Below are 26,932 nucleotides of genomic sequence, written 5' to 3' on the forward strand. Positions count from 1 at the left end.
GTGTGTGACCGTGTGTGAGTGAGTGTGTGTGTGTGTGTGTGTGTGTGTGTGACCGTGTGAGTGTGTGTGACCGTGTGTGAGTGTGTGTGTGTGTGTGTGTGTGTGTGTGACCGTGTGTGAGTGTGTGTGTGTGTGTGTGACCGTGTGTGAGTGTGTGTGTGTGTGTTCGAGAGCGTGCACGTGCATGTATCAGTGACTTCTCTGGCTCAGACTTTGACAGCTGAGGAACAAGTGCATTAGAGAGATATGAGATTCCCGACATGAGTGCTCCGGAATCTAACCCACAACCTCTGAGCAACACACTCTGAGCAACAGGGTTCTTCAGTATCTTTGCTGTTCTTAAGCTGCACTTTTCTGGACTGAGATGTCTGATGTTTCCAGGTTGTAGCCACTCCTCCAGTTTGGGGGGTGCAATTCAAAAAAATATATAATTTTTTTCAAAGCTTTTTGGTTGAGGGCCCCAGACCCCACCTGTAATGCTTATTAAATTGTATTTACACGTTCGAATTGGGTTGGGTGCATGGGGGCACGGAGAGGGGGGGCAAGAGGGCACTGAAATGGCTAGTAGCGGCCCTGCAGCGCAGTCTTCTCAGCGCAGTCTTCTCAGTGCAGTCTTCTCAGCGCAGTCTTCTTAGTGCAGTCTTCTCAGTGCAGTCTTCTCAGCGCAGTCTTCTTAGTGCAGTCTTCTCAGTGCAGTCTTCTCAGAGCAGTCTTCTCAGAGCAGTCTTCTCAGAGCAGTCTTCTCAGAGCAGTCTTCTCAGCGCAGTCTTCTTAGTGCAGTCTTCTCAGTGCAGTCTTCTCAGTGCAGTCTTCTCAGAGCAGTCTTCTCAGTGCAGTCTTCTCAGAGCAGTCTTCTCAGAGCAGTCTTCTCAGAGCAGTCTTCTCAGAGCAGTCTTCTCAGTGCAGTCGTGTGATTGCGGCGCTCCGCCTCTGCAGCTTCATGACACAGTTGCGTCTGCAGCGAGGGACTGCGTAACTATGGGTGCGCCTCCGCCTCAAGTCGTTGTTGATGTAGAGAAAACGAAACTTATCGCGTTACTTTAGTGTGTTCGGGTTAAACATTCTTCACAGATGTTTTTTCTCATTCTCAGCTCATGAAGCCTCGTTGAACCGCGATGGAAGAAGAGAAGACAACACAAGAGGACACGTCCCCGAGGTAAACTACACTCGTGACATTCCTGTAAATATGGAACAAAGGGTCTTTTGTTTTATAACCTATTTCCTTGGTCCAGAATTGGGATTATGTCTATATACAGTACATATACAACGATATCACCAGGACAAGTTCCTGTGTCTGTGCATTTTGTTCATGTGTTACAATTTATGGGATGGAACATAAGAAATCTTTATTGTTTTTAACCAAACCAGAAGTGTATTTCCTATGCTGCTGCTGTCAGATTCTACAACAAACACTGTTGGCCCTGAACATGTGTCACAGAGCTTTCATTATCCTGTGCCATTTCAGGAGCTTTTAACCATATTATAATAGTTCCTCTTGTCACTCGGAGTTGTATTTAGAGTGATTTGTGCATATTTGAGTGGACAGGACACGACGCCATTGCTCCAGGTCCAGGTCTGGACTAACATTGATCTAGAGCTTGTTGTTTTAGATCATTATTGTGATTTATGAGGTCCAAAATACACCATAATGACACACCTGCGTCATATATTTGAACTACATCCTGGTAGAAGACAAAAGCACAGTGGCTCCCCCTGGTGGTAAGTGTTCAAACATGTCCCATGTCCTTGTACCACGGGCTGGGAAAACGAAAGAAAAACAAAACAAACAAGTCGCCTTCAGTACATTATGGTGAGCGTGACATGTTAGAGATAATATTGTCCAGAATATCAATAGTATAAATCTAAAAAAAAGACCTGGAGGCTGCAAAATAAGCCCAGCGCTACAAGGAGTATTTCCTGAACATCTTTTTAATTTAACATTCATTTATTTAGAGACATTTTACAATAATAATCAAAATAATATAATAATCAAAATAAAAAGATGTACAATAATAATCAAACATTTTAAGATTAAAAAAAAAATCTGCTATAGGATAAAAATAAAAATAGACTTACTATGTACACAAAATTTACAGTCGAGTTTACATATGTAGTGCAGAAAGTGCAGTGAGTGATTTAATTATTGTTGAAGTGGCAGTGTTTAAGAGGTGTTCATGAATCCAACGGTAGAGGGAAAGAAACTGGCGGAACGTAGCCTCCTGCCTGAGGGGAGTGGCCTCCTGCCTGAGGGGAGTGGCCTCCTGCCTGAGGGGAGTGGCCTCCTGCCTGAGGGGAGTGGCTCAAATAGTCCGTGTCCAGGGTTAGATGAGTCGGCTGTGATCTGAATTGTTCGTCCCAGAGCCCTGGAGACGTACAGGTCCTGCAGAGATGGAAGTCTGCAGCCGATCACCTTCTCAGCAGAGGTCTCTGTTTGTCTCTGGCTGTGGCTCCAGCGTACCACACAGTGATGGAGGAGGTGAGGATGGAGTCAATGATGGTCGTGTAGAACTCCAACATCATCTCCGCTGGCAGCTTTGCTTTCCTCTGCTGCTGCAGGAAGTACATCCTCTGCTGGGCCTTCTTGATGAGAGAGCTGATGGTGGGCTCACACTTGAGGTCCCGGGTGATGGTGGTGCAGAGAAGGTGGAGGGAGTCCACGGTGGTGATGGGGGAGTCTGAGATGGTGAGGGGGGGCTGGGGGGCTTTGCCTTTCCTGAAGTCCACGATCATCTCCACCGTCTTCTGGGCGTTGAACTCCATGTTGTTACCGCTGCACCAGGACACCAGCCGCTCCACCTCACTCCTGTAGATGCACTCATCCCCGTCCGAGATGAGCCCGATGAGGGTGGTGTCGTCATGGCGATGAGGGTGGTGTCGTCCACAAACGTGATCAGTTTTACGGAGGCGTGGCTGGAGGTGCAGCAGTTTGTGTTCAGGGAGAAGAGCAGGGGAGAAAGTACACAGCCCTGTGGAGCTCCTGTGCTGATCGTCCGAGTGTCTGAGACATTCTTTCCCAGCCGCACGCACTGCCTCCGATCTGTCAGGGAGTCAGTGCTCCACCTGCAGGTGGAGTCAGGGAGTCAGTGCGCCACCTGCAGGTGGAGTCAGTGCTCCCCCTGTCAGTCAGGCACATTGGGAGAGCTTGTCCTGGAGCAGAGCAGGGAGATGGTGTTGAATCGACCAGAAACAGAACATTTTTTTAATAAGAACTTTTGCTGTGGAGCTTTTGGGTGGAACTAAACATCACTTTATGTTGTTGTTGTTGTTGTTGTTGTTGTTGTTGTTGTTGTTGTTTTATGGCGGTTGGCATCCGAGTGTTGCATTACCGCCAGACTTTATTCCTCAGACGTTTCGTAGTCCTCAGACTCTGTCGTAGTCCGTAAAAGTACTCCTCCCATTGCTTTGGTGTTACAAAGCCCATGAGGTCATGATATGTCTTTGTGACTAGAATAGTTGTTGTGTTGTTGTTGTTGTTGTTGTTGTTGTTGTTTTATGGCGGTTGGCATCCGAGTGTTGCATTACCGCCAGACTTTATTCCTTAGACTGTTGTTGCTGTTGTTATTGTTTTATGGCAGTCGACAGCCGAGTGTCGCATTACCGCCAGACTTTATTCCCCAGACTTTGTCGTAGTTGTTGTGTTGCTGTTGTTGTTGTTGTTGTTGTTGTTGTTGTTGTTTTATGGCGGTTGGCATCCGAGTGTTGCATTACCGCCAGACTTTATTCCTCAGACGTTTCGTAGTTGTTGTTGTTGTTGTTGTTGTTTTATGGCGGTTGACATCCGAGCGTTGCATTACCGCCAGACTTTATTCCTTAGAGTTTCGTAGTCCTCAGACTCTGTCGTAGTCCGTAAAAGTACTCCTCCCATTGCTTTGGTGTTACAAAGCCCATGAGGTCATGATATGTCTTTGTGACTAGAATAGTTGTTGTGTCAGAGACCAACCGGCTTTATTCCAGGGAGACTCTTCTTCATCTTCCTCTCCCTCTTTGACGTTCGGTGCTTTGGAAGTACAAAGCCCATGAGGTCATGGGACGTCTCTGTCGTTTTATCCTTTAGAAGTCCTTCTTCGCTCTCACCCGGTGAGGGACTTTCTCAGGGTTGATGGGGGGCAGAGTGAGGCTGGCGGTATGATTTTCAGCCAGGTAGGAAATGCGAAGGCGCGGCTTGCGGGGGTTGGTGATCTGCGTGTGAGCCCGTCGGTGGCTTTGTCTGCTATAGCTCCGTGGAAGTTTGTCCCGGCTCCTGTTGATGTTAGCTTGCATGGCAAGCTTAGAGGAGTCGCTGGGAGGGCACCGCAGTTTGCAGTTTAAGCGCTCATCGATAAGCACTCAGGTGATGTGTTTATTTATACCGACGGGTCTAGGGATCCTGAGAGTGGGCGTACTGGCGCCGCTTATTTTGTGCCTGACCTGGGGCTAGCAGTCAAGAAGAGGTTGACAGATCGCCTTTCTGTTTTCACGTCGGAACTTATAGCGATACGGTTGGCGTTGGAATGGGCGGAATCTGCTTTGCAGTGTTGCGGCATTGTGGTGGCCTCTGACAGCCTTTCTGCATTGCAAAGCATTAAATCTGGGAAATCGGATTGCAGACAGGATGTGTTGAATGGCATCTTCTGTCTGATGCTCTCCCTGTCCAGGAAGGATGTGAGGGTTTCCTTCATTTGGGTCCCTGCGCATGTGGGGGTGGATGGTAACGAAATGGCTGATGCACTGGCTAAACGTTCCCTTCGGCGGCCATCAATTGATGTGGCGGTTGAGTTAAGCAAATCTGAAATCAAGCCTGTTATCAAGAGTCATGTGGTCGGCCTTTGGCAGGAATTTTGGAGCCACTGTGTTACTGGACGGCATCTCTATCACATACAGGGTAGTGTGGGTCCTTGCGGGTCTATGGGCAGGAACGCGTGGGAGGAAAGGGCCTTCGCCCGCATGAGGATTGGCCATACTGGACTCAATTGGTCACTGAGTAGGATAGGCAAACATCCGACCGGTCTGTGTGGTCACTGTCGGGTGCCAGAGACTGTCGAGCATGTGCTGATTTGCTGTGAGGCTTATGATAGGGAAAGGGCCGGGTTGGCCTTGTGGTTTCGGAATAATGGGCGGGAGTTCAATCTGCGGAACGTTCTGGCGATCCAGTCACAGGGTTTGTGTCAGGCTGTGGTTGCTTACTTATGTAGCACAGGGCTGGGTAAACGTTTATAGAGGTGGGGGGTGTTGGAGACTGAGCCGAGGATGAGGAGCAAGAGGATGTTCTAACGCGCTTTGACTTCATGGGCCTAGAAACGCCAAAGTGATGGAAGAAGGACTTCTAAAGGATAAAACGACAAAGACGTCCCATGACCTCATGGGCTTTGTAAAACAACAAAGACGTCCCATGATCTCATGGGCTTTGTACTTCCAAAGCACCGAACGTCAAAGAGGGCGAGGAAGGTGAAGAAGAGTCTCCCTGGAATAAAGCCGGTTGGTCTCTGACACAACAACTATTCTAGTCACAAAAACACATCATGATCTCATGGGCTTTGTAACGCCAAAGCGATGGGAGGAGTACTTTTACGGACTACGACAGAGTCTGAGGACTACGAAACGTCTGAGGAATAAAGTCTGGCGGTAATGCAACACTCGGATGCCAACCGCCATAAAACAACAACAACAACAACAACATCCATCACTTTGGTGTTTCTAGGCCCATGAAGTCAAAGCGCGTTAGAACATCCTCTTGCTCCTCATCCTCGGCTCAGTCTCCAACACCCCCCACCTCTATAAACGTTTACCCAGCCCTGTGCTACATAAGTAAGCAACCACAGCCTGACACAAACCCTGTGACTGAATCGCCAGAACGTTCCGCAGATTGAACTCCCGCCCATTATTCCGAAACCACAAGGCCAACCCGGCCCTTTCTCTATCATAAGCCTCACAGCAAATCAGCACATGCTCGACAGTCTCTGGCACCCGACAGTGACCACACAGACCGGTCGGGTGTTTGCCTATCCTACTCAGTGACCAATTGAGTCCAGTATGGCCAATCCTCATGCGGGCGAAGGCCCTTTCCTCCCACGCGTTCCTGCCCATAGACCCGCAAGGACCCACACTACCCTGTATGTGATAGAGATGCCGTCCAGTAACACAGTGGCTCCAAAATTCCTGCCAAAGGCCGACCACATGACTCTTGATAACGGGCTTGATTTCAGATTTGCTTAACTCAACCGCCACATCAATTGATGGCCGCCTAAGGGAACGTTTAGCCAGTGCATCAGCCATTTCGTTACCATCCACCCCCACATGCGCAGGGACCCAAAAGAAGGAAACCCTCACATCCTTCCTGGACAGGGAGAGCATCAGACAGAAGATGCCATTCAACACATCCTGTCTGCAATCCGATTTCCCAGATTTAATGCTTTGCAATGCAGAAAGGCTGTCAGAGGCCACCACAATGCCGCAACACTGCAAAGCAGATTCCGCCCATTCCAATGCCAACCGTATCGCTATGAGTTCCGACGTGAAAACAGAAAGGCGATCTGTCAACCTCTTCTTGACCGCCAGCCCCAGGTCAGGCACAAAATAAGCGGCGCCAGTACGCCCACTCTCAGGATCCCTAGACCCGTCGGTATAAATAAACACATCACCTGAGTGCTTATCGATGAGCGCTTGAACGGCAAACTGCTTGCCATGCAAGCTAACATCAACAGGAGCCGGGACAAACTTCCACGGAGCTATAGCAGACAAAGCCACCGACGGGCTCACACGCAGATCACCAACCCCCGCAAGCCGCGCCTTCGCATTTCCTACCTGGCTAAAAACCATACCGCCAGCCTCACACTGCCCCCCATCAACCCTGAGAAAGTCCCTCACCGGGTGAGAGCTCGTATGACCTTGCACATTCACCCAGTAAGCCAACAGAAGTTCTAGCCTCCGGAGCCGTAACGGCAATTCCCCCAACTCAACCTGCAGCGCCGAGACAGGGGAGGTCCTAAAAGCCCTACAGCAGATGCGCAAGGCCTGGGCTTGCTCCACATCAAGCTTCTTTAAGTTAGTCTCAGCCGCAGACATGTAGGCTATACAGCCATAATCAATAGCCGCCCTCATGACGGCCCGATAAATACCCAGGAGCGACCTTCTGCTGGCCCCCCAGTCCTGGCCGGATAGACAACTAAGCAAGTTATTCACCCTTTTGCATTTACCACTGACCTCATCAATGTGCTGACGCCAACTAAGCCTCTCGTCAAAGGTGACCCCCAAGAACCTCACCTCCCTGACCTGTTCGAGCACCTGCCCATGCAGTCGAAGGGAGACGTCCCTATGCCCATTGAAGAAACAGATCACTTGAGACTTCCGTACGGACAGTTTAAACCCCCACTTCAGGGTCCACTGCTCCACCTGCTGTATTGCCCTTTGCAGTTTCGCCTCGTAAAACCGGAGATTCCTCCCTCTCACCCATAGAGCGCCATCGTCAGCATAAAGGCTCCTCCCAACAGACCCATCCACGTCGTCAAAGATGTCCTTAATCATAACATTGAACAAGATAGGGCTACACACACTCCCCTGCGGGATCCCATTCTCCACCCCATAGACCCCAGAGTAAGCAGCGCCCACTCTGGTTTGGATACGCCGGCCAGACAGAAAGCTCCGGACCCAGTTAAACAGTTTACCCTTCACACCACACTTCCGCAGCTTAATGAGGAGCCCATCCTTCCAAACCATATCGTACGCCTTCTCCACATCGAAGAGCACCGCAATAACCTTTTCTTTCTGAGCCCTGGCCAGCTGGATATCAGATTCCAAACACAACACGGAATCCATGGTGTTCCTGCCCCTACGGAAACCACTCTGGTGCGCGGGAAGCAAACCCTGACTCTCCAAGAAGTAATCCAACCGCTCGGTAACCATGCGCTCCATCGTTTTCCCGAGCTGCGACGTCAAGGCAATCGGCCTATAACTTGAAGGGTCAGACGCTGGCCTACCCGGCTTCAGAACCGGCACCACCGTAGACTGTTTCCACGCAGATGGAACACAACCTGAATCCCAAACACGGTTGAAAAGACCCAGGACTAGCCCAAGCGTGTCATCAGTCAAATGAGAGAGCATGTCATAGCACACCTCATCTTTACCCGGGGCTGTCTGTTTCGCCTTAGAAAGTGCTCTCCTTAGCTCAAACAAACTAAACGGAAGGTCAAGGTCATCTTGAGTCGAAGGCTGGTGCCCAATCAGCTCAGAATTCTGGGCCAGAGTACTCTCCCTGTAGTGCCTTTCCGCAGGTGAGAGATTGTCAGAGCTGTGCACCGACACAAAGGTGCTGGCCAACAGTTCAGCTTTGTCAACGTCGCTGACTGCTTCAACACCATTCAGTATTAGGACCGGGGTCCCATGACGGCGCTCAACCCTATGCATCCGCTTAATCATCCCCCAAACATCCCCGAGACACATTTCTCTCCCAATTTTGGAACAATACCGCCGCCAATAGGCACTCTTGGCCGTTCTTACAGTTTTCCGAACAACAGCGCGGGCCCTCTTGTAGTCAATGAGGGCACCCTCAGTGTGGGTAACCCTTAGCCGGCGAAACGCCGCATTTCTCGCCCTAACAGCATGACCACATGCTTCATTCCACCACGGCACCCGCTTCCTATGTCCACTACCACCACTCTTAGGAATCGTGCCTACCGCTGACTGCGTGATGAGCGAGACAATTGCACTATTGAGATCATCCACCTGAGTCAATCCTCCTTCCTGCAGAACCCTAGAACCATCATCAGCTTTCCTCAGGAAAGCCCCCCAGTTCGCCCTTGCCAACTGCCACCTCTGGATCCTCGTCCCCCTGACCACACAGCTCCCAAAGCCAATCTCGGTGCGGACTAGATAGTGATTGCTACCAAAAGAAAGATTACCAAGAACCTCCCAACTACAAACACCAGCTAACTCCTTGGACACAAGCGTAAGATCTATTGCACTTTCCGTACCGGTCCCCATATCATAGCGGGTCCCACTCCCATCATTCAGACAAACCAACTCCCTTTGATTGATAAAACCCTCTACCACCTGCCCATACCTATCGGTACCACTACCGCCCCACAAAGCGCTATGCGCATTAAAATCCCCACACCACACGGCCTTTCCCCGAACATCCTTACCGATACTATGTAAGGACTCTAATGTTAACTCACCACACGGATTATAAAGGTTAACCACAGTAACAGCTTCACCACCCAGCCAGACCCTCACCGCCAGAGCCTCCGGCGCTTTACTCACACTGACAACAACGTAATTTAGGTCATCTCGGACAAACACAGCCACACCTCCGCCTCTACCCTGCTCCCTATCATTCCTAACACACACATACCCTTGTATCCCAAAACCCCACCTAGGTCGTAACCAAGTCTCCTGCACGCACATAACGTGAGGCTTGTTCAACAAGGTAGAGACAAAATGCTTAAATTCCTGGCCATTAGCACGAAGACTACGCGCATTCCATTGCAAGACAACCACCGCCATTATGAGCCCCCGGAACCTGACGGAGCATCGGGAGCCCCCCCACTCCCACTGTCAGAATGGGGCAGGGTGCCTTCCCGCAGCGCATCCTCTATCTCCGTCCACTCGGGACCCCCAGCTCCAAAGTACTTCCCTGCAGCCTTAGCGATGATCTTAGTCTTTTCGGATCTCTTCTTGGTTTGACCAGTACAGTTAATCACCTCCACCATAAAGAGGAAGAAATCTTTCCTCTTCACAACCAGTACATCCTCCACACCCACAGGGCCTCTGCCCGTGGAAGCCACACTCACAGGCATCCCAGTGGGGACCTCCCCCTGGCCGCGGGCAACGCTGCCCCCTCCCCTGTCGCCTAGGACACCAGCAGCACTGGCAGCCCCCACTGCATCCACCTTCACCTGACTACCAGACACCTTCTTGACCGCATCCGCGTAGGATATGCCTTGAGAGGCTCTAACTTTTTGCACCTCAGCAGCCCTCTTGCTGAACACGCATCCCCCGTAGGCAGAGCTATGCTCTCCCCCACAGTTACAGCACTTGAGTTTTGCTCCGTCGTCACACTTCCCATACTCGTGGTCTCCTGCACATTTACCACACTTCTGCTTCCCTCTACAGACCGCTGCAATATGCCCAAAGCGCTGGCACTTGAAGCAACGCAGGGGCGGCAGAACATATGGGCGTACGCCATAGCGCATGTACCCAACGCACACCACACGAGGCAGGATCCCACCTTCAAATCTAATCATTATCGACAGGCTGTCACACCTTACCCCATCCCGGGTCATCTTCAACCGCCTAGCATCCACCACCTTAGCTCCAGTCAAATTCTCCTTTATGTCATCCACAGATGTCGTCGTAGGGACGCCTACGATAACTCCCCTGACCGTGCCTCTTACAGCATCAGACACAAGAATGTCCTTCCCCCCCAGACACTTAGCTTCAATCGCCTTCCTTTGCTGAGCCACGTCCTTGCACACGACCAGCAGCGAGCCATCCCTAAGGACACTCGCATGCTTGACCACTCCCACAGCTACAGTCAGGCTCCTTGTCAACGCCATCGGATCCCACCCCTTAAAGGACGCATTATCCTGCGCGAGCTTTATGAACACCTTACACTCTGAACTCACATCCCCGATATCTGCAACCCCCCGCCCTGCTCCTCACTGAGAGAGCCCTCCATAGACGAGCAAGAAGACGCCCTACGCTGCACAGGATCAGTGGCTCCAGGGGAGTCCTCCCCGCTGTTCATATCGTCACCGACCAGGTCACGCTTCCTCTTCCTCTTCCCCGTCATACGGACCGAGGCGTTCCTCTATGTTGCCGTAATATCCAAACAACGCTCAATAATCCATCGTCAGCGATGTTGTTATTGGCAGAGGCCCAGGGAGTCAAAAATACCCGAGTTGTGGCAGAAAGAATAATGTCTCTTCCCAGACTTTACATAAAAAGTTTGGTGTTTTGTTGCGGGGGCGGAGCTTAACATTCTGACTTTAGTATTTTTTAGCACTTTCAGGATTAGGCAAAGGTCAGAGTTTAGTTAGGAACTGTTCATTTGTCAAGTTTAGGCCTTTGGAATTCTATTTGTTATATTTTTTCTTTTATTACATACACATTTTACAAAACTCAGAGACACAAATGCATTTCAGATTTAGATCTACAGAAATGTTCATCCACTTAGATAGGGGGCGCCAAGGAATGAGAAGCACGGACAGAGGAAGTGTAGTTGATAAGAGGCAGAGTGACTTTGCTCTGGAATGTGCCCTGGTTTAAACACTTGTGCTGCAGTCGGCAAAACCTGGAGGAGATAAGCAAAAGAGCAAGAGCAAAGACACAGAACAAACACATGAGCAAAGTTAATGACACATGCTGTTTGTGTCCACATGATACTGTTACTGTAACTCAGTGTTGGGAAAGTTCACTTTCTACATGAACTAGTTCAGTTCATAGTTCATAATTCAAAATTTTGAACTAAGTTCACAGCTCCAAAAAAAATAACTAGTTCAGTTCTTTTTTTCAATATTATGCAATAATTGTTCTAAATTATTTCCACAGCCCAAATACAACCACAGGCAGCAATTATTGTATTAGTTTATTGCAGCAGCAGCAGCAGCAGCAGCAGCAGCAGCAGCTTTCAGCCCCAGAGTATATTCTCAAAAACATGTGGGAAAACTTGCTGGGCAAAGTTTGCACAGAAATGTTCGATTGTTCCCATCCTCACCGACCTTTTCATAAAACTCACGTAACTGGTCGTAGCAGGGTGAATCGTTGCTGCTCTGTTGACTTCACGTTGGGGTCGTGTCAATGCTGCTTTTTGTTTTAATGCGCATGCGCAGCGCGGTGCAACACGCAAAATCTCTGTCTCAGCGATCTATCGCCTCTACAACTCTGGAGCTCTCACACTTGCCAGACACAGGCTCTTTTTGGGCAACTTAACGGTGTGTTTTTTGCCTGGAAGTCTCTAGAACACTTTATTGAACGAAAATAAAAAAGAACGATTTTGCCGTTCACAGACACCAGAATGAACGCGTTCATATTATCGTTCGTCAGCAGTAATACCGTTCGTTCAGTTCACGTTCACCAAAATTATGGTGTTCAGGCACAACACTGCTGTAACTGTTCCTCAAGTTTGTGAGTTGATTTACAAAAAATAAATAGGTCTATTTTTTGGGCTGTATATTGAACAACAAATACTTAATTTTGCTTCTAAAATCGTCACGATTTTTATTTTTTGGTTCTTACCATTATATTGTGACCTGAAATATCACAATTATCAATTAACCTAATAATCGTGACATCCCCAGTCGTGACTTGGACTCGAGTCAGACTTGAGTCATTGTTTTGATGACTTGACTTGATGAAATGGACTAAGACACAATAGTTGGATGTAACCAGTGATATTCAGGTCACAATATATTCATAAGAGCAGCAAAACATATAGAATAGTGACAATTTTAGAAGCAAAATGAAGTATTTTTATTTCAATCTATTGTCCAAAAAATAGACCTAAACAAATAGACCACAATTTTGATTTCACTGTTGTTTTGTCTCAATAATCATGAATAATCATTAAATTGTGATGTTTTTCCTCACAATAATCGCAAACACTGCAATTTGATATTGTGAAATCCTTACTTGGGACTGGACTTGGACTCACTTTTGTAATTTCAAACAAATAAACAGGGACGTTTTAATAACATGTATTATTAATTCCTTAAAATAAAACACAAAAACCCACCGTCCAAAGACATGCATGTGATGCAAATTGATGACTCTAAATTGGCCCTAGTGAATGAATGTGAGAGTGAATGGCTGTCTGTGATGTCTATGTCTCGAGTTGGCCACTGTCCAGGGTGTACCCCGCCTAAGGCCCGATGTCACTGGGATAGGCTCCAGTCACCCGCGACCCCGAAAGGGAACAAGCGGTAGAAAATGGATGGATGGATGGAAATCATATTAATTCCAAACGCTTCTCCAAACCAATTGATTTGACTTCAATTTAAAAAACACCTGAGTCAATAACTGCAAATGCTTTGATCACAAATGGATTGAAATCTGAATACTTCTGATGATGAAGGACTGGTACAAGTACTGTAGTGTTCTTCATGTCCGTCCACTTATGAGAGAGAGATTTCAGACATGACACACTGCATAAGCGTGGGTAGTGTTGGATAGAATAGAAGATTAAAGCCTAAAGAATAAAGCCTAAAGAATAAAGCCTAAAGAATAAAGCCTTAAGAATAAAGCCTTAAGAATAAAGCCTTAAGAATAAAGCCTTAAGAATAAAGCCTTAAGAATAAAGCCTTAAGAATAAAGCCTTAAGAATAAAGCCTTAAGAATAAAGCCTTAAGAATAAAGCCTTAAGAATAAAGCCCAAATAATAAAGCTTTAAGAATTAGGCTTTATTCTTTAGGCTTTATGCTTAAGATGTACGGCAGAAGCACTAAAGAATAAAGTCTGGCGGTAATGTAACGAGAATACCCTGGTTGTGGATAGAGAGGATTTTGTACTCTTTATGGTGGATGTTGTAAACTGTGCTGCTCAGGCTCAAAGCAGAACTGAAAGGATCAGGATCATTGCTAAAGCTGCAGGGAGATTCCTTGGAACAAAGGAGCTTGATTGGGCAGATATAGAAAACAGGTTGAAGGCGCTAAATGGGAGTCGGAGTGATGGGGGTCTGCTTGTGGGGAGTCAGAGTGATCAGAGTGACGAGATGGGGGTGGGGGTGGTCTCCTGTCCTCGCCCAGTCTCGTAGACGCACGGCTACCAAGCAGCGACATCAGTGGAAATATTAAAGCCTATAGAATGAAGCCTAAAGAATAAAGCTGTACGGTGGAAGCACTGAACGCTTTGTAACGCCAAAGCAATGGGAGGAGTACTTTTACGGACTACGACAGAGTCTGAGGACTACGAAACGTCTGAGGAATAAAGTCTGGCGGTAATGCAACACTCGGATGCCAACCGCCATAAAACAACAACAACAACAACAACAACAACTGAACGTCAAAGAAGGAGAGGAAGATGAAGAAGAGTCTCCCTGGAATAAAGCCGGTCGGTCTCTGAAACAACAACAACTATTCTAGTCACAAAGACATATCATGACCTCATGGGCTTTGTAACACCAAAGCAATGGAAGGAGTACTTTTACGGACTACGACAGTCTGAGGAATAAAGTCTGGCGGTAATGCAACACTCGGATGTCGTCGTCGTCGACGACGACGACGACGACGACGACGACGACGACGACGACGACGACGATGCAGCAACGTTCAATCATAATTTTGATCTTTTTACGAGTTGTTACGTGGAAACAACATTGTTTACCGCGCGGGAAAACCAACATCTTACTTCCAAGTTTTGCAACACTGCCCGACCCAAATCGGCAACTCGCACAGAATGCTCAGCAGTCCGACAGACGGTTAGCGAGGGAGAAATCTGTTTCCAGAGTTTCGTGTCCACCAAAGTTAGGCCCAAAACTATGTTATGTCCAAAGTAAGTTTGCTGGGGTCAATTGTACAAATGAACATTCATCCATTTATCTCCTTTATGGGATTTTTATGATGCCTAGAGGTGGTACTTTCTGATGTGAGTTGAAATTTAAAAACATCTTTTATTTTAAATTTGGTACACTTTAATGTGGAGTCACCCATATGCAAATGAGTCAATAACATAGGAAGCTGATGTTGATTCTAAATAATTTCATCAGCCAGATTGTGAAATACATGTATTTTTCATATGAAGAAGAAGAAGCAGGAGCTTCTGATCCTGAGGAGATGGGCCTGTGTGTCACCTCCAGGGTTCACTCGAGGGTCACACTGGGAGAGACTGTGGCAGCTCAGACCACACACTGGGCAGGGCACGGACAGGACAGTGTCAGGCTGAAGAAGCACCGGATCTGGTTCAGTGATCTGCGGTTTCCTTGGATCTGAGGCGTTCCTCTGATAAAAAGTACTGTTGCGGTGATTCACCGATGAGGCTGGTGTGAAGAGAATGTCCTGAATCCAAGTTTTGTTGTAGACTTGAAATGTTGTAAAAAGGTCCTTTGCTTGAGTTTGCATGATCCAGTTTAAATCACACTAAAATGAACGGGCACAGAATTCTTATTTATCGGAGAGAAACGTTAGCTTCCACGGGTGTGTCTCTCTGGAATGTTCTTTGCTCTGTGGGTTAGCTTAGGCCAGAGATGAGCCCATTCTCCTGAGATCCTATCTGGGTGGACCTCCTGATGGAACTGAGTTTGTCTTCTCCCTCTCTCTGACAGGAGTTGGGTTTTGACACCATTGTTCAACCAATCAGCACGCATGCTGAGTCAGAGTTGATCAGAGAAAATGATCTGGAATAATGCAGCCATTGTTTCGCATTGACATTTGGCCACGTAGTTACAAAGGTAATATTGTTCATTATCGATTATAAAATAGTTAAATGAACATGCGGAACACAAAACATTATGTACAGTACATTTATTTGAGGACAAAGTCTGCAATCAGATGATGGCTTACTAAAACCACATAATCTTTTTAGTGTTTTAGCTTTTATCTTGTGAGAGAAAATGGCTCTGTGAGTTCATTTTAATCCCAAATCAGTCATTTGATGGAAAAGTTGTTTCCAACGTTCAAAATATGAAGTCTCTGCTCTGTACGCAGAGACGTCATAAATCTCCAGTTCTATGGTACAACCTTACTCCTGCATTCCTGTCACCATGGTAACATTCAGAGGTCATCTGCAGGTCACTAGACATCATAACTGACAAACTGACATACGCACAATGGAAAAAATAACCGTCGGACTCAACTTGAAAATGGGCACTTTAACTGTTAACCCCTCTTTCCTTTGGACTCTACCAACCTGCTTACCTGCTAATTTTTTCGAATGATTTTGTTGCCCGTAGGCTTTATTAGACAGGAGAGGGAAGTGTGGAATGGGTGATGAGAAAGAAGGGAGGACATGCAGCAAACTCACAACATTGTGGCCGGCCGCACCTGGAGCCCGGCATATGTGTCCTGTGCCTTAACCACTCGACCACCGGGAAGCACTCTAGTTATCTTGAGTTCACTATGGTCCTGCCCAGCCCTGGTTTTTTATTTATTTTTATTCTTATTATTCTTATACATTTTTGTTGCTGTATTTATAAAAAAAAAACAATTAAAAGTCGTATTACTTGCGCAGCAGCACTTTCTACGGCTTTCAGACTTCTTTAGCGTTTGAGTGTTTGTGGATATTTAAAGGCATAGTAGAAAAAGCTTCAGTTGTAGTCATCTGGACTCAGTTTGAAAAAATAGACGTTTCGACTCTCATCCAAGAGTCATTGTCAATAACAGAATTTAGGTCGAGAACTCCGATATTAATACTGTTCTGTGGTAAGACCCGCCCATTGGGAGGAGCCTTCCTGAAGTAGAAAGAGTTGTTTGTTTCAACAGAAACTCCCCTTTGTATCTACCGAGCTAGCCTATTCAGAATCTTAATGGGCTATTAGAAACCTCTTTGTCTTTGTGAGACCCTGGCTCGACCACCCTGAGTACCTGATTAGCATCTGAATGTCCTTTACCTTTCCAGGGGTTCAGAATCCCATTATAAATAACAGGAAGATGAAACCTAAGCCCTCCATTTCTGTTTAAAGAAGGTCTTTCTTTTTTAACAAAAATAGCTTCCTTGACTCCTCTTTCAAACCATCTTTTCTCCCTGCTTAAAACCTTCACATCACCGTCTTCAAACGAGTGATTAGAGGCTTCAAGATGGAGATGCACGGCGCTCTGAGGTCCTGAACTAGTATTTCTTCTGTGCTGATAAAGCCTCTTGTGTAGAGGCTGTTTCGTCTCACCTATGTAACGTTCTTTACAACTTTCTTCACTGCATTGGATCGAATAAACTACATTGCTCTGTTTTTGAGTCGGCAACTTGTCCTTAGGGTGAACCAGTTTTTGTCTTAAAGTGTTTCCTGGTTTAAAATAAACAGGGACTTCGTGTTGTCTAAAAATTCTCTGCAATTTTTCCGACAGGCCAGACACATAAGGGATAGAGACACCCTTCCTTCTCTGTTCAGTTTCCCTTTTGTCCTGCTTCTTGGTTCTCTTCACTCTGTTGAGAGCCCAAGCGGGGTAACCACAGGCTGAGAGGGCATTTCGGACATGTTTTTCCTCTTTCTTCTTGCCCTCTGAGCTGGTGGGCACACCTTGAGCTCTGTGTTGTAAGGTTCTGATCACCCCCAGCTTGTGCTGTAGTGGGTGGTTGGAGCCAAAGAGCAGATACTGGTCCGTGTGTGTAGGTTTCCTATATACTTCTATTTGGAGTTTCCCGTCCTCTCCTCTGATCGTGGAACAATCAAGAAAGGCCAAGCGATTCTCCTTAGCGTCTTCTCTTGTAAACCTAATATGTGGGTCCACAGCATTGATGTGATCAGAGAAGGTTTCCAGCTCTTGTTTCTTGATTGTTACAAAAGTATCATCGACATAGCGGAGCCACAGTTTTGGGGCTATGCCTGAGAATGAGGACAGTGCCTTCCTCTCAAAGTGCTCCATGTACAGGTTGGCCACTATGGGAGAGACGGGCGAGCCCATGGCACAGCCATGAATCTGTCTGTAAAATTGTCCCCGGAATTGAAAGTAAGTGGTGTTCAGACAGATGTCCAACAGTTTACATATGTGTTCAGGTGTCAGTTTGGTCCTTTCCTGTAGGGTGGTGTCTTCCTGCAGTCTGATCCTCACTGCTGCTACTGCATCAGAGGTCGGGATGCAGGTGAACAGGGACACAACATCATATGAAACCATGAGGTCATCTGGGTCCAGTTGGAGATGTTTCACTTTATCCACAAAGTTGTGCGTGTTTTCCACATGATGTTCCGAATTCCCCACAAGCGGAGCCAATATAGTTGTTAAATGCTTGGCCACATTGTAGGTGATGGAATCTGTGCTGCACACTATGGGTCTGAGTGGAACCTCCTTTGTGCATCTGTGCAGCACACATATGACCTCATGGTTTCATATGATGTTGTGTCCCTGTTCACCTGCATCCCGACCTCTGATGCAGTAGCAGCAGTGAGGATCAGACTGCAGGAAGACACCACCCTACAGGAAAGGACCAAACTGACACCTGAACACATATGTAAACTGTTGGACATCTGTCTGAACACCACTTACTTTCAATTCCGGGGACAATTTTACAGACAGATTCATGGCTGTGCCATGGGCTCGCCCGTCTCTCCCATAGTGGCCAACCTGTACATGGAGCACTTTGAGAAGAAGGCACTGTCCTCATTCTCAGGCATAGCCCCAAAACTGTGGCTCCGCTATGTCGATGATACTTTTGTAACAATCAAGAAACAAGAGCTGGAAACCTTCTCTGATCACATCAATGCTGTGGACCCACATATTAGGTTTACAAGAGAAGACGCTAAGGAGAATCGCTTGGCCTTTCTTGATTGTTCCACGATCAGAGGAGAGGACGGGAAACTCCAAATAGAAGTATATAGGAAACCTACACACACGGACCAGTATCTGCTCTTTGGCTCCAACCACCCACTACAGCACAAGCTGGGGGTGATCAGAACCTTACAACACAGAGCTCAAGGTGTGCCCACCAGCTCAGAGGGCAAGAAGAAAGAGGAAAAACATGTCCGAAATGCCCTCTCAGCCTGTGGTTACCCCGCTTGGGCTCTCAACAGAGTGAAGAGAACCAAGAAGCAGGACAAAAGGGAAACTGAACAGAGAAGGAAGGGTGTCTCTATCCCTTATGTGTCTGGCCTGTCGGAAAAATTGCAGAGAATTTTTAGACAACACGAAGTCCCTGTTTATTTTAAACCAGGAAACACTTTAAGACAAAAACTGGTTCACCCAAAGGACAAGTTGCCGACTCAAAAACAGAGCAATGTAGTTTATTCGATCCAATGCAGTGAAGAAAGTTGTAAAGAACGTTACATAGGTGAGACGAAACAGCCTCTACACAAGAGGCTTTATCAGCACAGAAGAAATACTAGTTCAGGACCTCAGAGCGCCGTGCATCTCCATCTTGAAGCCTCTAATCACTCGTTTGAAGACGGTGAGGTGAAGGTTTTAAGCAGGGAGAAAAGATGGTTTGAAAGAGGAGTCAAGGAAGCTATTTTTGTTAAAAAAGAAAGACCTTCTTTAAACAGAAATGGAGGGCTTAGGTTTCATCTTCCTGTTATTTATAATGGGATTCTGAACCCCTGGAAAGGTAAAGGACATTCAGATGCTAATCAGGTACTCAGGGTGGTCGAGCCAGGGTCTCACAAAGACAAAGAGGTTTCTAATAGCCCATTAAGATTCTGAATAGGCTAGCTCGGTAGATACAAAGGGGAGTTTCTGTTGAAACAAACAACTCTTTCTACTTCAGGAAGGCTCCTCCCAATGGGCGGGTCTTACCACAGAACAGTATTAATATCGGAGTTCTCGACCTAAATTCTGTTATTGACAATGACTCTTGGATGAGAGTCGAAACGTCTATTTTTTCAAACTGAGTCCAGATGACTACAACTGAAGCTTTTTCTACTATGGAACACGCCTGGACGAATGAGGGATTACACCGACATTTAAAGGCATGTTTGTGCTGAACAGGGCCGAGCTGGAGGAGGCGCTGTCCTGTTATGCCCTGGACACGTTCTCCTACATAGAGACGGTCAAGGACTTCCTGGACGGACTCTCCAAATGGATGCTGATGATGGAGACCGAGTTAAACGTCCTGCTCGACATAAAAGAAAGAGCAGCCGGAATCGACCTGAGTGTGAGCCACGTTACTCAAGCCCAGGTAAATATACAGGTCTTTAGTAAATGTCACACACAAAAAACTCATTCGTAAGCTTATTACCGGTTGTTTCTTGCTGCAAACATTGATTGTATTTTTCATATATTTTTCCATTCTTAAATGGCTTTCTCGACAAAACGGCTCACTGAAATTTATAACTGAGCATTGGGGCATATTATACAAAAGTTCCTTTCTTAGATTAGCATTTAACCTGTTACCATCCGCCTATTTGGCCCTGTGCACAATGGTTGGACCCAAATGGCATTGCTTATTAAAAGAGGATCTTACACTACAGAAGCCCAAACATTCAAAATACATACTTTTTTTTAGTCTCGCCTGAATATTGTCAATTTGTAAAGGTCCTAAGCACAACATACTTCATTGTGTGCTTATGCTGTTCACTGTACATGATGTTTGAACAACTGTGTACAGTTTTAGATCTCTGGGAACAGGCATTTTGGTGCTGTTGACCTTTTTGTATCAAAAAGTATATTCAGAACAAGTAATCCAAATATGTGCCAACTGTGCAAAACTGTTTTATTACAATTTTAGCTCCTCTATGATCATAAAACATACATTTTGATGTTTTGTAGACCACTAATATCTATTATAACTGCTAAATACAATGTATGTGAAAATGTGTAAATATGTTTACCCATGAATTTCCCATTTAGAGGTGGAAATATTGGTATATTAATACATATATCTAACGAAAAATACGTCCAAAAGGCCAACAAGATCAGAAAACTTGTCGCCGTGCGCCGAAAAAACTCGCTTTACTGCTTTTATGCATCTGTATTGTAAACACAAGCTCTGGCTCTTTCCTAAAACCCACACCCAAGCTTGGCTCATTGGCTAGAATAATATGTCAATCAAAATGTTCTACGTCATCTTTACACGGTGCTAGGTGCGGATAAACAAGATGGACCCACGTGTATGAAGCGCGGTGATGGCAGCGCATATATTTTTCCGGAGGCTGTAAAAACCGAACCCGTGGACAAATTCGTGCATGGTCTCATTCTGTAGCTAACAGTATGAGGAAAACAAGCATACCAAACACCATCGAGGAAATTTATCCGATTTTTTGTTATGGACAGAGAAATGCGTCGGACGAGCTTTAGTTGAGATTATTTTCACAGAAAAAAACGCTGTTTACTACAAATGGGATAACTTCAGGAAAAATACAAGTGGACATTGTTTTTCTGTGGACTCTTACGGACAGAATGAGTACAGCTACAGATCAATGGAATGCCGAGATCACAAACTATTGGTAATTGCTTATTGGGGCATATTATTCAATGTAAATCAATGACATTCATTTTGTATAAAACCTTTAAAAACTGCTTCGATTTACGACGAAACACGGCTCAAAGAGGCCCAAAACTTCATTAATGATATCGCACTCCTTACTATTATCACACGTGGCACTTGATGCAGCAACTGGGAAAATAAACGGAGAGAAGTTCTATCCAATACCGAAAAACCAGGAAATAAGAGCGCGATGGATATAGACTTTTATCTATATATAGATCTATATATATCTCTCTCTCTCTCTCTCTCTCTGTCTGTCTGTCTGTCTGTCTGTCTGTCTGTCTGTCTGTCTGTCTGTCTGTCTGTCTCTATGTATATATGTATATATATGTATATATATGTATATATGTATATGTCCATCGCGCTTACAGCAGACAGCTGTGGGGCTACGTCTCGGGTGGGCGGGGCACACACGCGCTCCGAGACTACGTCACGGGTTGGGCGGGGGAGCCAGATCGCTCTTCACAAGGGTGGGGGCGAATATCAAACCAAGCCGTTTGCATTTCCGGGTTGGTGAAGGGGTCCAAGGTATGGGTGATATGTCTTAACTATTATGTTAAGGGTGTTGCACAACCCTTATTATTATCAATTATACACTTAGGATAGACTACGAAACGTGAAAAAAAGCATGTTATGGCACCTGTAAAAACGAGGTTGTCGTCACTTGGCAGTGTAAATATGAGTATTTTGGCAGTGAATGATCTGCAAAGACTTTTGCGTTTAGGAGCTATTGACCTCGGAAGTCCGAATCTGACGCAAACTTTACCGCACGTGGCTCCTCCCACTTTCAGACTCGATCTGAGACAGCAGCGGGACTCGTCACGTCAACACAGCGTCCTACATGTGTCATGTCGTTATTGACGATCGATTGACGAGTGATCAGTACTTTTAGGCGCTTTGGTTCTACAATTGAACACACATTTTTGTATCGCAAAAGCTGCGATACAAAAGCACTTTTTTCCGACGAACGCATCGCATTTGAGAGAAATTGTGTCGCATTTTGCGATGCGATACCGCTTATTCTGAACTCTGAAACTATACATTTTTTGAATAAAAAAAAAATGGAACCATTTGCTTACACATTTACATTTTTGACATTACTTTCTAAATGTGATTACTTCCAGGACAAAGGAAAGGCGTTTGTGGAGTTTATGAGGCATAAGATGTTACCGTCGGAGGCGGAGAAGCAGTGGGCGGAGCTGCAGGAGGAGCTTGGTGCCTCCCTGAAGACCACCCTGATGGGGCTGGAGACGCTGGGCCGGTTCCTGGACGCTGTGGAGAGACTGGCCGTCACCTCTGTGCACGTGTTTCAGGAGGAGAACCTCGTGCTGCTACTGCCTGAAGAGGGCGCTCTGGGCACAGTGCAGGACATCGTCATGGCGGCGAAGCACATCTGCCCTCTGCTGGTGGAGTTCAAACGAGACGACAAAGTCTTCTTCGGCGTCAAAATGCAGAATGTGGAGGTGCTGGCCTATCAGCTGGACGAGTACATCAAGGCTGTGAGCAGGATCTGTGGCACCATGAAGAAAGGGTACGACACTATGTTCTTGTAGATACTGGCATTGTTTAAAGTCGTGTTCTTGTCCTCAGTCATGGACACATGAATAGCTCTACACCATTATGTGAATAAACAGTCAAATTATGACCGTTTGTCTAGCTCAATATCACAAGGTTAAACTCTTTTTAAGTTGAACATAGGACATCAAAACTTTTAAGTGACTTTGTGTGTCAAATATTACATAATGAAGTTGTTTATTTTACAGGCCTTTGAGCGACTTCAGCTTTGTCAAACCTGTGGTGAACATTGATGAAGAAATCCCAGAAGATGATATTCAAAAGATGCTGGACAATATCACTTTGCTCCAAGAACTCAGGTAAGACGAAGTTTTATTATGAGAACAGTTATGTACAAATATTAGGCCGACACGCATCACGCCGCACGTCCTCCTATAACATTAATGATATATAACATTATGAGTGCCTCACACTCATGTTCTAAGTACAGTGTCTGGATGTTCTGTTGTCCTCAGGCAGGACGAGGCCTTCAGGATGGTGTTCCTGTTCCAGGAGGAGTACTGCAGCAGCTTCATGCAGCGCTTCAGTGAGTCTGAGCCTCGAATGCAGCAGTTCCTGAGCGAGCTGGAGGACAGTGCTGTTCAGCTGGACCGAATGAACAAGGGCGCACGGATCTCCAGTGTGGCAGGCAGCTCTGTGGGGGCCGTGGGAGGAGTGCTGTCCATCATCGGGCTGGCTCTGATCCCTGTGACCCTAGGAGCCTCTCTGGCCCTCACCATGACCGGCGTGGGCCTGGGCATCACCAGCGGCGTCAACAGTGCAGTCACCACGGCAACCGAGATCGGAGTGAACCGCACCCAACAGAAGAGAGCCAGCGAGACCTTCCAGAAATTCATGGAGGACGTGAAGAACATCCAGGAATGTCTGGACAACATCACGTCTGAAGATCCTGCTTTGGATGCTGTGGATGTAGCTGTGTGTGTTGGAAAGTTATTGGGAAAAGCAGGTGAAGATGTGTTTTTATTTTCTACAGTTTTATGTAAAGATTTATATTGATGGCTTATAAGCACATACATAAGCCTCTATTTGCCTTTGGTGGAATCATTGGTCTAAAGCATTTACAGGTTATTTTTTTCAGACCAGAGATTGTGTTTACTCTTGTCGTGTCTTGTCAGCTGATTTACCCAGGTTTTGCGCTGTCTTCCTGTTGGCAACGGCAGTGTTTGTTTATTTTGGACGAGCAGTTGTCTAACATTTCAAAATGTGCCTTTTTTATTCTGCCAAACCTCAGAATCATAATCCGAATCAGAAAAGGTTTATTGCCATTGGCAATGAACAGAATTCACCAACATAGGAACTTGCTTTGGTGATTCAGTGCAACATAAAACAATGAACAATGAAAAAGCAACATAATCCAAAAGGGCATGCATTAAAGAAAAACAATTTAAATGTACTGTAGGATAAGAATGAAAATAGACTTACTATATACAAAGATTTACAGATGTAGTGCAGAAGTGAACAGTGCAGTGAGTGATTACTTAAATTAGTTAAAGTGACTGATGTTAATGTGTTAACTGAGATGGTGAGGGGGGGCTGGGGGTCTGTGACTTTCCTGAAGTCCACGATCATCTCCAGGTTGTTACCGCTGCACCAGGACACCAGCCGCTCCACCTTCCTCCTGTAGACAGACTTATTCCCGTCTGAGATGAGCCCTATGAGGGTGGTGTCGTCATGGCGATGAGGGTGGTGTTGTCCGCAAACTTGATCAGTTTTACGGAGTCGTGGCTGGAGGTGCAGCCCTTTGTGTACAGGGAGAAGAGCAGGGAAGAAAGTACACAGCAAGGCAAGGAAAGTTTATTTGTAGAGCACATTTCATACACAAGGCAATTCAAAGTGCTTCACACAACAGGAAAAATTTATTAAAATCACAAAGAAAAATAAAAGAAAAATCCTTTCAGTCATATTCGCAGCTAAACAAAACAGTTTTTAGCTTAGATTTGAACATTGTCAGAGTAGAACCTGTCTCACATCTTCAGGAAGACTGTTCCAGATTTTAGCTGCATAAAACTGAAACACAGATTCCCCATGTTTAGTCCTGACTCTGGCACCAGCAGGAGGCCGGTCCCTGAGGTCCTCAGAGTACGAGATGGTTCATATGGCACTAACTTGCCCAATATGTACTTTGGTGCTAGGCCACGGAGAAACTTGTACACAAGCAGAGCTGCTTTAAAGTCTATTCTCTGAGCCACAGGGAGCCAGTGCAGAGACCTGAGAACAGGACTAATGTGATCATACTTCCTGTTTCTTGTCAGGACCCGAGCAGCAGCGTTCTGGATGTACTGCAGCTGTTTTACAGCTCGTTTGGAGAGACCAGTGAGCGGCAGTTACAGTAGTCTAATCTACTCTACTCTCTCCAAATCTGGTTTCACTATATTATTGATTTTGACAATATTTTTTAGATGGTAAAAAGCTGCTGATGTTATTGATTTGATGTGGCTGTTAAAGTTCAAGTCTGAGTCCATTATTACCCCCAGATTTCTAACTTGATTTGTAGGCTTCCAAGCCTTGAAATAATTATTTTTACGTCCCTGTCAACATGACGGGTACCGATCATTTGGTACCTGTCATGGCTAATTCTGAATCGGTCACAAGGAAAGGAAAACAGAATAACATAATTAAGGAAAAATGAACTTTTATTAACATGTCTCGTTATCATTTACAGGCTGAGAAATAGATTTTCAAAGTTAGGGGCCAGGGGGGCCCCCTACCTAAAAAAGTTAGGGGCCCCCCAGCAATTTCAGGGGCCCACAAGTGCGCGCGGCATCACGGCGTCATAAGAACAAGATAAATGTGTTGTTTTAAACCTCCGTTATAAGCATGTAAAACAATTTAAAGTACTTTTATCTGTTATTTGATATGAAGAGCACAAATACTGAATCATATAAACCAGAGATCATGATCTTTAAAACTGTTTAATTTAATAATAATAATAATAATGTTTCTTAGATACAAAATAAATACTGTTTACAGCATTTGACACAAAGAGATCTTGTGGAATATATAAAATCACAGCCTACAAAATAAACTACTAACATATATACATTGCCCCGATGCTAACAAGTCCAAAGGGGGCGGGGCCTTTGGATACTTCCACATTGACATTGTCCCTAATGTGCAAAATTACAGTTTTTGTTGCAAACAACTTTAAAAAGACTGAATTGCGAACTGAGGAGATTGACGCCCGCCAACCTCGATATCACTTGTGGCGCAAAATTAGACCGGGCATTTCCGAGTACAACCGAACGAAACCGAACGCAGCGGCCAATCAGATGCCCGCTTTCATCGAGATCACGGACACCGCTCGGCCAATGAGAAGCGAGAAGACTGCGAAGTGGCATGTCTGTCAAAACGAAACTTAAGCGATGGAAATGCCCGCGCACATGCGCTCCGCTGCCTTCCTCCGCTGTATAACTACAGCAATAATCGTGGTCTGTAGTACAGCGCGCCCGAGTTTGTGCATAGGAATCGCTTTGGGCATGTTCACCGCGCTGTTTTTGCCTATTAAAAATATATATTACGGCGAAAAATTTGCGTCTGTCATTATGTCCGGAGCATTGATTTTGGAGTCGGTCAAAACTGATTTTTGCGCCGGTCATTGACCGTGTCCGGCCCGTTATTTCGAGGCTTGGGCTTCAGAGCGAGACTCTGGAGGTGACCGCTAACACTTTCTCTTATTATTTCAGTCTTGTCTGAGTTCAGCTGGAGAAAGTTGTTTTGCATCCACAAACTGATCTGTTGGATGCAGTGACAGAGTGAATCTACTGGTCCATAGTCACCTGCCGATAGTGAAACATAGATCTGAGTGTCGTCTGCATAATTGTGATAGGACACATTTTCGGTGCGTATCAACTGACCTAACGGCAGCATGTAGAGGTTGAACAGAAGGGGACCCAGGACTGACCCTTGGGGCACTCCACAGGTCAGGGTCATGTGGTCTGAGACACAGCTACCAATTTCAACAAAGTACTTCCTGTCTTCCAGATAGGACCTTAACCAGTTTAGGGCAGTGCCAGTGATGCCCACCCAGTCCTCTAGTCTCTGTAAGAGGACCCCATGATCGACAGTGTCAAAAGCAGCACTCAGATCTAACAGAATTAAGACTGAGGCTTTGCCCGTGTCAGTGTTCAGGCGGATGTCATTTGTCACCTTGACAAGAGCAGTCTCAGTGCTGTGATGAGGTCTAAAACCTGACTGAAAAACATCAAAAGAGTTGTTTATTAAGAGGAAATCTGTGAGCTGTTGGTAAACAACCTTTTCAAGGACTTTGCCCCAAAATGGCAGATTAGAGATGGGCCGGTAATTACGCAGTACTGCGGCATCAAGA

At 46.0% G+C, this 26,932-nt stretch overlaps 1 protein-coding gene across 1 annotated transcript in view; it reads left to right on the forward strand.

Annotated features, from left to right (window-relative positions):
* Positions 1–1,003: 1,003 nt before the first annotated feature.
* Positions 1,004–26,932, forward strand: part of LOC140358175 (uncharacterized) — a 28,385-nt gene continuing 2,456 nt past the window's right edge. The window contains exons 1-5 of the mRNA XM_072442859.1: positions 1,004–1,156; positions 19,536–19,725; positions 22,158–22,564; positions 22,797–22,907; positions 23,064–23,554. Coding sequence (XP_072298960.1) covers positions 1,116–1,156; positions 19,536–19,725; positions 22,158–22,564; positions 22,797–22,907; positions 23,064–23,554 — 1,240 coding nt within the window. The 5' untranslated portion in view covers positions 1,004–1,115. The remainder of the gene's footprint in view (positions 1,157–19,535; positions 19,726–22,157; positions 22,565–22,796; positions 22,908–23,063; positions 23,555–26,932) is intronic.

The sequence above is a fragment of the Eucyclogobius newberryi genome, unplaced genomic scaffold (assembly GCF_026437365.1).
Source record: "Eucyclogobius newberryi isolate DKJ021-1_F unplaced genomic scaffold, fEucNew1.0.hap1 SCAF_13, whole genome shotgun sequence".
Taxonomy (NCBI): Eukaryota; Metazoa; Chordata; class Actinopteri; order Gobiiformes; family Gobiidae; genus Eucyclogobius; species Eucyclogobius newberryi.